This window comes from Siphateles boraxobius, unplaced genomic scaffold (assembly GCF_051911475.1).
Source record: "Siphateles boraxobius isolate OS27281-9 unplaced genomic scaffold, OSU_SipBor_1 173, whole genome shotgun sequence".
Classification (NCBI taxonomy): domain Eukaryota; kingdom Metazoa; phylum Chordata; class Actinopteri; order Cypriniformes; family Leuciscidae; genus Siphateles; species Siphateles boraxobius.
This window is the reverse complement of record NW_027508781.1, coordinates 262,365-280,000: the sequence shown is the minus strand read 5'-3', so window position 1 is coordinate 280,000 and position 17,636 is coordinate 262,365. Positions and strand designations below refer to the sequence as shown.

The 17,636-nt window shown below is 40.5% G+C and overlaps 1 protein-coding gene across 2 annotated transcripts in view; it reads left to right on the top strand.

Annotated features, from left to right (window-relative positions):
* The window catches only part of epha10 (EPH receptor A10), a 220,522-nt gene that overhangs the window by 113,795 nt on the left and 89,091 nt on the right, over positions 1-17,636 (top strand). For both annotated transcript variants that reach the window (XM_077232540.1, XM_077232541.1), the window contains exon 5: positions 10,567-10,914. In XM_077232540.1, coding sequence (XP_077088655.1) covers positions 10,567-10,914 — 348 coding nt within the window. The remainder of the gene's footprint in view (positions 1-10,566; positions 10,915-17,636) is intronic.

Here is a 17,636-nt window from a genome sequence, read left to right as displayed (position 1 = left end):
CTGCCCACACCATTCTCCATAAATCAGTCGAGGCTTCTGGAGGAAGTTGTTGTGAATGCAGAAACTCACACATGCAGTTCTAGTTCTGTACAGACGCTTTAAAGTCCTTGATCTGATCTTCAAATCAACAGCTTTTCATCACAAACTCATCCTAGAATCTGAGAAACGAGTTCATAAGCAGTGATTGACTCCAGCTGCTGTGTTCCAGTTCCTGAGCTGGTTTTCAGTCTTCCTGTGTAAATTATACTGAAATCTGCACACTTTTTGTGGGTGGAAATGGAGATATACCTACACTTTAAAAAAAAATCAACCTTGTAAATAAAACAAAAAATTATTGAGTACATTTTACAGGAAAATACTTTTGGAAAAGACAGTTTTTCTAAATTTCACAATTAATTCAATGTGTAACTTTCCATTTGTTTAAGAAATTTATTAGCAATTTCACACACACACACACACACACACACACACACACACACACACACACACACACACACACACACACACACACACACACACACACACACACACATACATTTGATTTCTTTATTTGAATCCACCAATCAAATTTCTTACAGAAAGGGTTCAAATATTCTCAGAGATAACACAGCTTTGACATTCAAGGGTACATAAAGCATCTCTTACGCCACACAGCAAGGCTGCCTATCACAGCAGATATAGAGAAAAAATTTGCCAGCTGTTTAGACTTTTCTTTGGCTAGCCCTGCCAGTCTCAGTCCACTAACAGCCGATTTGTGGACATGTCCCAGGCTGCCAAATATCAATGCCACAAACTTACATGCATAGCCTAGGTCACTAATCTTTGCAAGGAGGGGTTGGTATTTAGTCATTTTTTCTAAAAAGGCTATGTCCATATACAAATCATAAGCACAACCTATTTCAAGGACTAGCACCTCCTTTCTATCTGTATCCATGAGCACAACGTCAGGGGTGTGAGGGATGTTTCTAAACAAATCATCAGAGCTGTTAAACCAGTCCGGTATTACTCGTGAATGTTTATACATAGGCATATTTTTTGGAAATATGTTTTGAACAGCACTTGCAATGAGATCTACAATACGGTCATGGCGTGCTGTGTATAACCCTTTGTACATATTACAGCCATTTACAATATGGGCAACTGATTCAAGGTGATCAGAGTTAGAATGCATTATGCAATGTGGATAGTACTTTTCAGGGTACCATAATGCTAGATTGTATCTGGTTGGTAACACCTGTAGTCTGGCCTTGACAGTGAAGTAAAGAATATCCGCCCCTATTGCAGCATTTCTGTACATAGAATGAGAGGTAGAATGGTCAGCAAAGTCAAGACATGCCAGTTTTCCCTGCATTTTTAGTCCAGTCCAGTGTTGTTTTGTGTCCATCTGTTTGATGTTCATTAAAGATCTTCTTCCTGTCGTGCTCTGTAGTGTGTGTTGTGTCTCATTGTGACAGACTGTGGCCTTCACAGTAACAGATGGGTCTGTGACCACTGCGTCAGATACCTCTGGTGCGGTTTGTGAGTTGCTTTGTGTCCACTGTAGTTTAACTGCCAATATATTGCACAAGTCGTTTAAGTCCAGCCAGTCTGAGCGAACTCCGAAACCTGCGGCTTGTGTGTCCAGTTTACTGTTGCTCTTCCTCCTGAAGCCTAGGAAGCTGTCTTGATCACCGGTGGCCAAAGGGATTTTTCTCTTCCTGAGCTCCAGTAAGAGGGAAGCTCTGGCTAACTCTCTGACCGCAGCATCGTCGTTGTTAAGCATGCGGATCAGGTGTGTTAGTCTTGTAACGGAGTACGTCAATTCCACATTTGGGACCCCCAGACCCCCTTCCTTGAGTGTGAGGAAGATAATGTCCCTGGTGGAATGTGAATTCAGTCCCAGCCATTTCCTGACGGCCTCAACTGTTTTATTATTCATGTCCCGTAGGACATTTTGTGGAATGTGAATGTTTGCAAAGAGGTGCCAGAGCTACTTCTCTAGCGGCCTCCAGTTTCATGACTACAGGTAGAGGGGAGGAGTCGATCAGATCGATCCTGTTCTTAAAGGCACAGGATAACTCCTGTACCTGTTCACCCCACTCACCTGCAATGTTGAATTTATGTCCAAGGTAGGTGTATGTTTCATGACGAGAGTAGACCCTGATAGGCTGTCCCATTATTTTAAAGGAGGGGGGGTTATCAGATTTAGATTTGTACCAGCGATTTCCACCGCTTCGCCGTTCGTAAAATGCTGCACATTTGGTATGTTTCACCTCCAACTTTGACCACTGAAGGAATTCATCCGTTCTGGCCAGCATATTTTGGATGACATTTTCCTCCCTAGAAGACACCTCAACATCGTCAGCGTATCCCTGGACAGGGTTTGGGGATCTGATATGTGGTGGTGCACACTGACAGATCCATTTCATCCACTGATTGATAGCCAGAATGAAATTAACAGCACTCCATGGGCAACCTGTTTTAATCCCCACCTCAAGAGGTATAGGTTTTGTAAGTTGTTTACCACAGATGACTTGCAAAAAAGATCCTCTGTACACATCCGTTATGATGTCCACAAAAGGCTGAGGTAGATGGATCTCCTCTAATGCATTAAGCAACAGTTTGTGAGATAATGTCCCAAAGGCATCTCTGAAGTCCAGGAATACGATATAGAGTTTACATGATTCATGTTTGAAATCGTCAATTCCAGTTTTCAGGCAGAACACATGTTCGTTCATACCCTGTCTATCTATATAAGCTTTCTGTTTGGGTGAGAGGATGCCTGCATCCACAAGCCATGGAAGGATTCGGGCAAGCAGGCATTTCATAAACACCTTATAAACAGTGGGGAGGAGAGATATGTCTCTCCATGTAGATGGGTCACTTGGGATATTGTCTTTCTTTGGAATTCTATGGACAAGGGCCCCCTTCCATGAATCTGGTACTTTTCCATTAATCAAACAGGTGTTAAACATACAGGTGAGTATATGGGTAGACCAGGGTTTTGTGGTTTTCAGGTCCTCATATTTTACTCCATCATATCCACAGGCTTTGTTATTTGGCAGGTGGGTCAGAACCTTGTCTACTTCGTCAAGAGTGAAATGAGCAGTGGATGGATAATGTGCTAGAGCAGTTGTCTTTATGTTGGTGGACCAAGGGGGCGTGGCCAGTATGTGAGACGGGAGTGATTGACATTTGTCCATGTAATACTTATACACGTTACTGATGTCATTAATAGTGGGTGAAGGGGAAGGAAATGTACTATTATTGAGAATAATCTCAATAGCTTTGGACCTGCGATGTTGCCATAGGTACGATAATTTTTCTCCGCTTACCGTCCTTGGCTGCCTGTGGAGATCCCCAGCTCCCCCTCTGCTGAGTGACGGCTGGATGACGTCTCTCACGAAGATCAGCTGTCGCTCAATCCAGGAAGCAATGGAGACCGATGTTAACTCCGCTAGATGTTTATCGCTCAAGGGGAAATTTTTCAAGATGCATGACACGTATTTCAGGAGTGGCAATCCAAAATCCCTCCCGTTGGCCCGCCTCACGCGGAATACTCCGTTTTGAAAGAACACTCCGGAAAGAATGGACGCAACCCTACTCCATTTCGCCGAGTCACCGGAGCAGGCGAAGTAAGTTCTTTCTTGGAGTAGCTTAGTATCCAATGATTTCCTGAAGTGTCTCTCGTGGATCTCAAACATTTTCCATTCCTGACATTCAAGTAGGCCCACATAGTTATTAAAGTCGAAAGGGACATCCTCACCGCCCAGTGATGTTTGCGGGACAGGGTTATGGGCTTGCCGCTGTTGTTTGTAAATGCGGCCGCTGGACAAGGCTTGTTTAAAGGCCGATCTTAGTGCTGCAACTAGGCACATGTTCAGTACTAATGTCCAAAGCATAGTTTCTCTGCTGCATTAACGATGGCAGTTACAACGGGCAAGATGTTAAAGATTTTAAATTGCCATGATGCAATTTACACACACACACACACACACACACACACACACACACACACACACACACACACACACACACACACACACACACACACACACACACACACACTCACTCACTCACTCTCACATGCGCACACACACACACACACACTCAAACACACACTCATACTCACAGGGAATCAAAATCTCTCTCTCTCTCTCTCTCTCTCTTTCTTTCTCTCTTTCTTTCTCTCTTTCTCTCTCTCTCTCTCTCTCTCTCTCTCTCTCTCTCTCTCTCTCTCTCTCTCTCACTTCCGGTGCATGCTGGGAGCGTTTGGGGTGGTGAGAGGTGTTTGAAAGTTTTCTTTTTCATTTTCTCTTAATCTGGATCTAAAAAAGGAAATTAAGACAAAATTTTCTGTAATTAATTAAAACCACGTATTGGTGGTGTTTGTCGAAGCGCCGGCATGGCGTCGCCTCTGGCGGGTGGAGAAGCACCGGTCTCGCGGCGTCACGGAGTCAGATGTGTACCTGCGCAGGGTGTGTCAGTGGAGGTTGTGTTGCTGGCGGTCGGAGAGGAGGTTGGTTATGACAATATTTCTTTGGCCTCCAGGATGAATAAAGCGGTGGTGGTTTTTGTTAAAGAGGAGAACCTAGTGAACCGCCTGATAGCCAACGGGATTGTGGTAGGTGGCGATTTTGTTATTGTTTCACCGCTTGTTACACCAACGACAAAAGTCTATATATCGAATGTTCCACCTTTTATTGAAAATGAGGATATTGAGCGTGCATTAGTTCAGTATGGTAAATGTGCCAGTGCGATTAAAACGATCCCATTGGGATGTAAAAGTGAAGCGCTAAAACATGTGATGTCTTTTAGGAGGCAAGTGTTTATGTTTCTGAATGTGCCGGAGTTAGACGTGTCTTTCAGAGTGGTGCATGAAGGAAAATCGTATATGCTTTATGTTAATACCGGTAGCTTGAAGTGTTTTGAGTGTGGTGAACTTGGGCACAAAAAGTTGACATGCCCACATAGAGCGCGGTGTCTAATGAGGAGGTCGCTGGGCCTAGTGGCGTAACGGCCGCTAATGTTAAAGATACAACTAACATTACACAATCTCAGCTTAATAAGGAGAGTATCGCTCAGAGCGATGAATTACGCGTAAGTGTAGATAATAATCAGGAGGAAGGAGAAAAAGTGGAGAATGTGGTGACACAAGAGCTTGAGGTCTTGGAACACAGTACAGACACAGTGCTAGAGAAAGTAAGTGAAAGTGTTGCTTGCGAAGAAACTGAACGCTTAAATGATGTTGAAATAGGTGAGGATTATGGAATGAGGGAGGATGATGCTTTGTCTGAGGTGTCAGATGTTTCTGAGGTTGGGTTGCAGACAGATGAAACATTAATTACAAAAACATTAGCAGGAGATTAATGATTTTGTGGACTTGACATTTGGAAAAACTGTTGAGGTGAAGGATTTTTTCCCGGATATAGATAAATTAATATGGTCAGTGGTGTCAATGCTGAAAGTGGTTAGTTATGAAGCTCTATGCAAGAAGAAGAGGTTTAGGCTGAAGAAGTTTATAGTTAAATTACGGAAAGAAAAAAGAGCTTTGCAAAAATAGAATGCTCAAATGCACAGGGTGAATTTCATACTTGATTTCTTGCTTCTATTCACGTTTTTTCTTCTCTATTTTCACTTTTCTGTGGAACTTCTAAAATTTAGTTCCTTAAATATAAATGGGGGTAGAGATCGGAGTAAATTAGGCTTGATTTCAGAGTTTGTTAAACAAGTTGATATAGTCTTTTTGCAGGAAACACATACAAGTGATGATAATGAGACTCAGTGGGGTATGTGGTGGGAAGGGAAGTATGCTCTTAGCCATGGAACAAACACAAGTGCTGGGGTAGCTATTCTTTTTTCCAAACATCTAAATGTAAATATTCTATCAACAGTGGAAATTGTAAAAGGAAGAGCACTTTTAACTGAAGTACAGTTTGAAGGAACTATATTTGTTTTAATTAATGTATATGCTCCTAATATTGGACATGAGCGTGTGGTTTTTTTTATGGAATTAAAAACAGCTATTCAGAGAATTGATGATAAGGTGTGCATGATAATTGGGTGTGATTGGAATTGCACTACAAATTTTAAAATTGATAGGAATGGAGAAGGAGCCACATAATCAGTCAAGTATTCAATTGTTAAAAATTATAAATGAGTTTGATTTAATAGACTTGTGGAGAAGTAGGAACATAGGAGTTAGAAAATATACATGGTTAAAGGCATCAAATAATCAGGTTAGTGGTGCTCGGTTAGATAGATTTTACTTGGGGAAGACTTGGAATAATAAGGTAATGAATGTATCCATATTGCCTAATGGATTTTCAGATCACCATATGATTACCTTTGATTTTAATGTAAAGAAAGTGATGAAACCTTGCTATTTTTGGCATTTTAATGTCAAATTATTACAGGATTTCAGTTTCTGTGAAAAGTTTAAGTTTTTCTGGGATAAGTGGAAACTTAAGAAAGACAGTTTTGAAGATCTTGGTCAATGGTGGGATGTAGGTAAAGCTAACATCAGAATTTTTTGCCAAAACTATACTTCACATAATACTGCAATGATGAAAATAACAGTGGAAAGTTTACAAAGAGACATTGCATCTCTGGAAAAAGACATGTTCAATAATATGGGAACTGTAAATAATGAAAGGTTAAATGAGAAAAGAGAAGAACTTGGGTCTTTATTACAAGAAAAGGTAAAGGGAGCACTCATTAGATCAAGAATTTGCTCCATCAAAGATATGGATGCTCCTAGTGCATATTTTTTTAATTTGGAAAAGAAAAGTTTTTTACAAAAACAGTTGTGTCATTTAAGACGTCCGAATGGAACTACAACTTCTGACCCTCTGGAAATGAGGAAAATGACAAAAGACTTTTATTCTAAATTATTTAATGCTCAGAGTTGTGACTCTGGATGTATGAATGATTTGCTCGGTGATCTGCCTCAGTTGAGAGATGAACAAAGACAATCGCTGGATGAACCAATAACTTTGCAAGAGCTCACTGATGCGATGGGACAGTTATCTCCTGGAAGATCTCCAGGAGTGGACGGTATACCTGTGGAGTTCTATCAGGCTTTCTGGGGCTTACTTGGAAGTGATTTAAATGAACTGCTGATGGATTGTATTGAAAGAAAGACATTACCCACAAGTTGCTGCAGAGCTGTTTTATCCTTAATTCTTCAAAAAGGAGATTTGGGTCTATTGAAAAACTGGAGACCAGTGTCGTTGCTATGTTTAGATTATAAAATATTCTCAAAGGTATTAGCAAATAAACTTAAAAAATATTTACATGTAATAGTTCATAGAGACCAGTCCTATTGTATACCAGATAGATCAATTATGGATAATTTATTTTTATTGCGTGATGTGATTGATTTTAGTCAAAGTAATAGTCTTAATTTGGGGATTCTTTCGCTTGACCAAGAAAAAGCTTTTGACCAAGTTGATCATAATAATCTTTTTAATGTATTAAAAGAATTTGGGTTTGGTGATATTTTTATATCTTATATAAGATTGTTGTATCATAATGCATTTGTTATGGTTAAAGCTGGAGGTGGATTGAGTGCACCTATCATGATGTCCAGGGGTATCAGACAAGGCTGTCCACTTTCTGGACAGTTATATAGTCTAGTGATCGAACATTTTTTATGCAGATTAAGAAAAGATTTATCTGGTATTTCAATTCCAGATTTAAAGAGTACTTTTAAAGTATCCCTGTCAGCGTATGCTGATGATGTTACAGTGTTTATAAATAGTCAAAATGATGTGGAAGTTTTAACGGAAATTATTGGTAAATATGAAAAAGCATCCTCAGCCAAAGTGAATTGGGGGAAAAGGGAGGGTTCATTATTGGTAAGTGGGACGAAGTAGGACCTCCAAAACTATCATGTGGTTTAATTTGGGGTAGAGAGGGGATAAAATCATTAGGTGTATTTTTAGGTAATGAAAATTTTCAGATGAGGAACTGGGAGGGTTTGCTGGAGAAAGTGATAGCCCGATTATCTAAATGGACCTGGCTATTACCACAGTTGTTGTACAGAGGGCGAGTCCTGGTCATTAACAACCTGGCGGCTTCGACATTGTGGTATAAAATGACTGTTCTGGAGCCTCCAGTGGAGTTGGTCAGTAAAATACAAAGGACAATTGTGAACTTTTTTTGGAGTGGGGCTCACTGGATCCATGCTTCAGCACTTTACTTACCCGTCCATGAAGGAGAGCAGGGGCTCGTGGACGTGAGGAGTCGTTTGATTTCCTATAGGATACAAGCAGCACAAAGACTTTTATATCACAAAGACTTGACTTGGGTCCATACTGCAAGATTAATTTTGAAGAACGCAGGCGGGCTCGGGTTGGATAAACATTTGTTCATTATGGACTTGGGGAAGGTTAGTCTGTCAGAGATTACTCCCTTCTATAAGTCAATGCTTCTTTCCTGGAAAACTGTTTTTAAAGTGGATCGGAGTAGTGATGACACAGGGCATTGGATTCTGGAAGAGCCATTATTTTTCAATCCAATGATTCAAACCAGGCTGTTGTCTTCAGTAAGCATATCTGCAGTTCCGAGGCGTAATGGGGTTGTAAAGATCAGACATCTCTTGGACGATGATGGGTGGAAGCCGGCTGGAACTCTTAAAGAAGTGACAGGATTGAAATCTGAACGTCTTGTCTTAAAACTGACTGAGGAGATCTGGAATGTATTGCCAAGCGGGCACAGAGAGTACATTGGAGGAGGTCGGTCAATGGACTTAAGAGATCTAGAAGAGGAGTTTCCGAACATCAGAGTGTCTCCAGCCATACGTGAGGAAATAGTGGATGTAAACATGGACCCAATTCTGTCTTTTGATACTCCACAGCTGGACTGTTTTAAATCTACGTCGAAGAAAGCCATTTACTATTCTTCAGTAAAAGTCACACAACAAGGTTTTCTCAAGAGAATAAAAGCTTCAAAGTGGCCAGGTTTGTTGGGACCGGACTTCCTGGTGAGGGACAGGTGGAGAGCCCTGTATAAGCCTCCTATAGAGAAGCGCACTGCTGATCTACAGTGGAGGCTTATCCACGGGGCGATAGCTACTGACAGATATGTGGCACACTTGAATCCAGCAGTGGGTGGGGAATGTAGATTTTGTGGAGACCAAGAAGACTTAGAGCATTTATTTTTAAAATGTGGAAGATTACAAGATCTTTTTAATTTTCTTAAATATCTGTTTAATGGTTTTGATGAAGAATTTTCAGATCAAATATTTATTGGAGGTGTTAAGTATAGGTATTCTATGAGAAGGATGACATGTTTATTAAACTATTTGTTGGGAACAGCAAAATTAGCAATGTGGAAAACAAGGAAAAATAAAGGAACACAACTTGGGTCTACTGAGGCGGAAATTATGTTTAGAAAACTAGTGGCTGGAAGAATCAAGATTTCATTTTTCACCAGTTTGTAGTACGCAAATTCAATGTTTTTTTGTGATATTTGGTGTTTTAAAGATATCCTATGTGTGGTATTTGAGGGTCAGTTGGTTTTGAATATTTAATTTATGGTTTATGTTTTTTTTTTTTTTTTTACTATTTTAAATTGATTTATTATTATTGTGAATGTGTATGAGTTATAAATGATAACTTAATAAACGTTGTTTGATCCTCCTCTCTCTCTCTCTCTCTCTCTCTCTCTCTCTCTCTTTCTTTCTCTCTCTCTCGCTCTATCTCTCTCTCTCTCTCTCTCTCTCTCTCTCTCTCTCTCTCTCTCTCTCTCTCTCTCTCTCTCTCTCTCTCTCTCTGGCCTGCGTTCATTTCCTCTCAAGTGATTTTAAGCCTCAAGCTCCGTTAAGCTTCACACAGTTGTATCTAATTGGGTTAAATTATTAAAAAGATTTAGTTCATTGAGGGGTAATTATCATCATGTTAATTAGAATATCTTTTTTTTTTGGTGGTAATGAACATTTCAGTATTTTTATTGTAATCAAGCTCAACAAGCATAATTTATTGTGCACTAATCAATTCAATTCAAAATGTGTTTAATTGGCATGACAATTTTTTCAGTGTATTGCCAAAGCATTTCCAATCATCATGATCTTTTTGTGACAGGCATCAATGCATCTTCCTGCTAGTAGGATACAATCTCTTTTTCACCTAATAAAAAATTTCACCTAATAAGAACAGATATATTTATATATATTTTAACACGTTGAAGATCTTTCTCAAACAAAATGAGTCAATATGTAGTTTCTGGAAGCCGGGCTAAATGAGCAAGCACTGTTACTGTATTCCTAGCATGAGTCATCACCTCTTTAGTACAGACATTAGAGAATACATGAGAGAACAGTTCAGTAATCACACTGGTAACTTTATAACAAAGTAAAATCTCATAAGCCTAGAGAAGTTATTCAACTCATGTGATATTTAAAGGGAAAATATTGATTAATACCTTGATTATAATCACTCATTAGATATACATTGAAGCAGCAGTGGATTCCTTCAATACAATCTCTTTTTTCACCTAAAAAATCATTTCACCTAATCTCTAAAATTTTGCTGGTAATGAACATTTCAGTATTTTATGTACTCAGTGTAATCTCTCTTCTCGCAGGTCCTCCGTCTCCTCCTCGGGATCTGGTCTTCACCCTGAAACAGTCGACGCTGGTGCTGGACTGGGCCGGTCCCAGTGACTCTGGGGGCCGTGGGGACCTGAGCTACAGCGTGGGCTGCCGTCGGTGTGTCGGGCCCCCGAGGGCCCCGAGGGTCCAGTGTGAGGCGTGTGGATCCAGCGTGGGCTTCGTCCCGCAGCAGAGCGGCCTGACCGAGAGAACCGTGACCCTCGTGAACCTGCTGCCCAACTCCAACTACTCCTTCAGCGTCGAGGCTCGCAACGGCGTCTCTGAGCTGCTGCCCAACAAACGCTTCTACACACAGGTCAACGTGTCCACCAGCCTGCCAGGTACAGCACTCACACACACTTAAAGACACACTTCCCTACACACTTACACTACACACGCCAGGTATAGCACTCACACACACTTAAAGACACACTTCCCTACACACTTACACTACACACGCCAGGTATAGCACTCACACACACTTAAAGACACACTTCCCTACACACTTACACTACACACGCCAGGTATAGCACTCACACACACTTAAAGACACACTTCCCTACACACTTACACTACACACGCCAGGTATAGCACTCACACACACTTAAAGACACACTTCCCTACACACTTACACTACACACGCCAGGTACAGCACTCACACACACTTAAAGACACACTTCCCTACACACTTACACTACACACGCCAGGTATAGCACTCACACACACTTAAAGACACACTTCCCTACACACTTACACTACACACGCCAGGTACCGCACTCACACACACTTAAAGACACACTTCCCTACACACTTACACTACACACGCCAGGTACAGCACTCACACACACTTAAAGACACACTTCCCTACACACTTACACTACACACGCCAGGTACAGCACTCACACACACTTAAAGACACACTTCCCTACACACTTACACTACACACGCCAGGTATAGCACTCACACACACTTAAAGACACACTTCCCTACACACTTACACTACACACGCCAGGTACAGCACTCACACACACTTAAAGACACACTTCCCTACACACTTACACTACACACGCCAGGTACAGCACTCACACACACTTAAAGACACACTTCCCTACACACTTACACTACACACGCCAGGTATAGCACTCACACACACTTAAAGACACACTTCCCTACACACTTACACTACACACGCCAGGTATAGCACTCACACACACTTAACGACACACTTCCCTACACACTTAAAGACACACTTCCCTACACACTTACACTACACACGCTTAACGACACACTTCCCTACACACTTAAAGACAACACAGCTCAACGTCTCCACCTCCAGGAAAAGCATAAAATCGGTGACATAAAGTCAGAATTGCGTGTTATAAAGCCAGATTTGTGAGATATAAACTTATAATTGTGAGTTATAAAGTTCGAAATTTGAGATATAAACTCACAATTGTGTTATAAAGTCAGAATTGGGTGATATAAACTCTCAATTGTGTTATAAAGTCAGAATTGCATGTTATAAAGTCAGATTTGCGAGATATAAACTCACAATTGTATGTTATAAAGTCAGAATTGCAAGATATAAAGTCGCAATTGCGAGTTCTAAAGTTAGAAATGTGAGGTATAAACTCACAATTGTGTTATAAAGTCAGAATTGCGTGATATAAATTCACAATTGTGATATAAAGTCAGAATTGCGTGATATAAACTCACAATTGTGTTATAAAGTCAGAATTGCGAGATATAAACTCACAATTGTGTTATAAGTCAGATATGCGTGATATAAAGTCGCAGTTGCATGATATAAGGTCAGAATTGAGTGATATTTTGTCACAATTGCAAGTTATAAAGTCAGCATTGTTAGATATAAACTCACAATTGTATGTTATAAAGTCAGAATTCCGTGATATAAAGTCGCAATTGCGTGAAATAAAGTCAGAATTGTGAGATATAAACTTATAATTGCGTGCTATAAAGTCAGAATTGCAAAATATAAAGTCGCAATTGCGAGTTATAAAGTTTGAAATGTGAGATATAAACTCACAATTGTGTTATAAAGTCAGAATTGTTATATATAAACTCACAATTGCGAGTTATAAACGCAGAATTGTGTGATATAAACTCACATGTAGAATTCTGTAACATTAAGTTCACTTTTTAAAACTTTTTTCACTTCAGCAATAATCTGCCAAGTGTCGTCTTCGAAAAGAAATCAAACTATGTCTGTCGATCTAAAGCATTCAAGATTTACCACAGTTTAAATTTATTTTTCAGGTCTATGCTCAAAAAGTGAATAAATGGATTATAAATACAGCGTAAATATAATTTAGTACCATAAAATACAAAATTTTAAATAAAAAACATTATCGAACTGAATAATGTTCATTGTCTGGTGTTGCAGTGAACGCTGGAAAGCAGATCTCACGTCGCAGTGAACGCTGTTACACACGTTGATTCCTCTCTGAGACGGTTCTCACGGACCAAACGTGGTTCTGATGTTGAGAGACAGTGTTTGAGGACGGCATTAATACCGCAGATGTTTCTCTCTCATCTCTCTTTGATTTGAGTGGAATAGTCCCTTTTTCTAGTTAAAGCGCTTATTCTTCTTATGCTTCTCCGTTTCATCGCTTCCTCGTCTCGCTGGTGTCCTTCTGTATTGTGTGGGATTAAACAGAGGTCCTGTTCTCTGTAATGAGATCGGCCACGGTCAGGGTTCATGCTTTTATTATAGTTATTATTATAAACCTCTTTTTTGAGGCCTGGAAAAATTGTTACAGTCATAGCACAAACATTTTTTATTAATTTATTTTTATTTATGGCCACTGATACAATCCAATAACATGTCTGCACATGTTCATAAAGGAGAGAATTGTGCGTATAGCAGAAATGACTGATGTTAAACATAACATGGTGGTGTTTGAGGAGATTCCCCCTTCCATGTAAAGAGCGCTGAGAAAAGCGCTATATAAATGTAATTAATTATTATTATTATTATTATTATTATCATCATACCTGCATAATGTGTGACTATTGACTACTTTCAATGTACCTTGTTGTTTTCCGTGTGTGTGCGTGTGTGTGTGTGTGTGTGTGCGTGTGCGTGTGTGTGTGTGTGTGTGTGTGCGTGTGCGTGTGCGTGTGCGTGTGTGAGTGAGAGAGTTAGAGGGAGGAGCTCAGCAGTCTGTGCTAATCTGAGTGAGTGAGTGAGTGAGTGTGAGAGTTAATGTCAGGGCACGATGTCCTGTAGAGGCATTTGATGACAAAGGTGAAGGTCTAATGCTCTGAAGTGTGTACTGGGCATTTACATAATATACTGTGTGTGTGTACACACACACACACACACACACACACACACACCAGCTGTTCACTGAGCCCTGTTTGACTCCAGATGTTGCTCTTATACAACTTCATTTTGTAATTGGTCAGCACTAAAAATGGAGCATGTGCTGATGGGTCGACATGCATTCGCACGCACGCGCGCACGCACGCACACACGCACGCACGCACGCACACACACACACACACACACACACACACACACATACACATACACACACACACACACACACACACACACACACGTCTGTGTTTCTATTATGGGGGCCACTGTCCATTGACTTGTACTGTTATTTTCTTGCTCCTAAACAAACCCTCACACAACCCTTCCTGCATTAAGACATTATTCACTGTTAATATGGCATTTACCTCATGGAGCCGTCGCCTGGAGGTAATTTCAGGTTTACAGGGGACATTTACTGCAGTCCCCACAATATAGGCAAAACCTGATACACACACACCCATAAACATACCCATCACAAAAACTTTCTGCATTTTTACAGTTTCCAATAAAAAATAATTTAGTATGTTTATTAATGCATTTCCCTTGTGGGAACTGCTGGGTGTAATATAAACCTGTAAACAGAGTCACAATCTCTCTCACGCACGCACACACACACACACACACACACACACACACACACACACACACACACACACACACACACACACACACACACACACACACACACACACACACACACACACACACACACACACACTCCTCCAGTGATCCCACAGAAACACAAAGGCTGAATATTCTGCATGTTTATTAATGCATCAGATCTCTTCAGATCAACACTTCTACACACTCAGATTTTGCTTTCCATTTAAAGTAAATTGCAGAGCGTTTATTTGGCAATCGACTGTGCGCCTTTCATTATCTTTCCAACACAATCGCTTTTTCTCCGCCAAAAAATGACTTTCTTTGTCTCTCACACCTTTTCAGTGTTTCCAGTTTCTCTCCTTTCCCCCTTCAGGCCGAGCAAATTAACTTTTATCCACACCTGCCAAAAGCAAATGAATTGAGAAAATTTGCCACTGAGAATAGACAATATTTTGCACCTATATGTCTATATATAAGTCTATATATGTATATAAGTCTCTTCCGCTCATTTATTTGATCAAAAATACAGTGAAAACAGTGAAATATTATTCCAATGTAAATCAGCTGTTTTCTATGTGAATATATAGTAAAGTGTAATTTATTCCTGTGATCAAAGCTGAATTTTCAGCATCATTACTCCAGTCTTCAGTGTCACATGATCCTTCAGAAATCACTATAATATGATGATTTGATGCTCAAGAAACATTTATGATTATTATCAGTGTTGAATCATCATGTTCCGTATAAAAAAGTCATATAGGTTTCACGACTTGAGGGCGAGTAAATTATGACTTTGTTTAAAACTTTCCCTGTATTACTATGTCCAGTGTAAAAATCAAGAGCCAAGGCAAGAAATCAGTTAAGAACCGTTGTTGGTGTCAAGTTCCATATAAAAAGCGAACAAAATAACCAATTAAAGGTTCTATATTTTATACATCTATAAGGATTGTCAAAAACTAGGTATAAACAACATTTTTTTTTATTTTTCAAGATAAATATCTCTGCCAGAATCACTTATATTTAGAGGTGTCGATTCCAGGGGTCAGAAAGTAAAAGTCCTGCCATATGTTTATTCCACCCATGAACTCAGCCAGATGATTTCACTAATTAGTTCTATCTCCTGACTAAAAAACTGTGCTAATTAGCAAATCCAGGTGATTGGAACAAAATACTGAGATGGAATTTTACTTTGTGAACCTGGACTTGACACCTCTGCTGATATTCTGGTATAATGTTTTGGTTATTGCTAATGTTTCTATTGCTCTCCTCATTTGTAAGTCGCTTTGGATAAAAGCGTCTGCTAAATAATTAAATATAATGTCAATATCATAATGTGTTTGAACTGTTGAGTTTGATTTGAGAAAAAACCAAGTCAGTGTAACATTCTGAAGTACATATAACGTAATTGGCTTATTTAAAACAGCTTCCCTTCTCCGTATGCAAGTGATAATCTGAATTCAGGAGGTTAAACCCGTCAGACATGCACACACACCCATAGACACCCACACAAATGTATAAGAATGGTAATAATCTGTGTAGATCCCTGTGGTTTCTGATGAAAAGAAGCGAAGCAACTCCTGCTTTCATGCGATCCTCCGTCAGCGCCTGCGGTGGCCCGATAAAGCCCGGCTCAAAGACTCCTTCTCAGACACTGGGAATCCGTTTGGTCAGGGTGAACTTCTCATCGACCTGTGCTCTTAAACCCTTCACCGGCTACGAGCCAATGCTGCCAGATGAGAACCGAGCTTATTCTGAGAGGAGGGTTAAAGAGCCTATATTAGGCCCTTCTTCAAAGTCTTGTTTTCAGGCTCTACTAGAACAGGTTTTCCTGCTTGAATGTTGATTATTTTCCTCATATTCTCCATTGTTGCGGCTCCTCTCTTCCCAGTCTGTCAGGAACGCTCTGTTTACTTCCTGTCTCTATGAAGCCCCTCCTCCTGAAAAGCACACTGTGCTCTGATTTGTAGGCTGGAGCAGTGTGTTGTGATCATAGATTGTAAATAAGAGCATTTTTGAAGCCCAAAGCGAGCGGAGCCGGCCGTCCCGGATAAACGATCATGTGTAGCGAGGCGGATTAGCTGAGGTGACGTGACGCTAACAGACAGCAGACAAACGGCTAGTAGTGACATCAGCGGAAATCCACCTGTCACTCAAGTGGCCACGCCCTTAGTTATGCAGAACTTTAAGGCTTAATATAATTTAAATGGATGAGTTATGAAAATATTCTTCCCCTCACAGTCGCCATAAATGGCAAAATTAGCTATATAGACCAAAACCACTCTAGTGGCCAGTCGATGAACTGCAGTTTTAGTCGGATTCAAGAGAGAGAACGGAAATGTCCCGCACTTACCATAACCGCCAGTTTAACACACTACTAACTAACTCAACCAGGCCCCGCCCCTTTATTCTGCGTATGAATTATTTAAATGAGGAATATTGTGACGTGTTCGTTCCCGGAAGAAACTAAAGACTACAATGGAGGCGTTTCAGGAGTTCAGAAACACTGACACTGATATAGAGAAGAACTGGAGCTTTCTCATGATCTAACAGCAACATTACACACTGAAGATGAAGATGTGAAAAAAAAAACACAATAGATCCTCTTCAGTGTTTCCGTCCGAGAGGACGAGAGCAGGGATTGGTGAACAGGTTTAGTGTAGGTTTGCCCTCTGTCACGTATGCAGCATTCATAAAGGTCATTGGTTGGTTTATGGGATGTTGTCTCCGGCCCATCATGCTCTCTGTTCCCGAGACCGTCACGGTTCAGGGAGAAACAAACACTGGCTCATATGACGGCACACACACACACGCGCACACACACACACACACACACACACACACACACACACACACACACACACACACACACACACACACTTACCCTGAAGGTACAAGCAATAAAACTTTCAACTATCTTCACAGTATTAGTGATAGACCGATATATAAGTCGAACCAGCCAGACCTCCGACACGCTTCAACATCGAGTGCGTCGTGTGTGTGTGTGTTTGTGTGTGTGCGTCTGCAAAGTGTGTTGTGCTACAGATTAATTTTAATAAAGCATCTGTTCAGGCTGAATCAATGTGAATATATAAACGGAAATAACTCGGACGGCTTTCC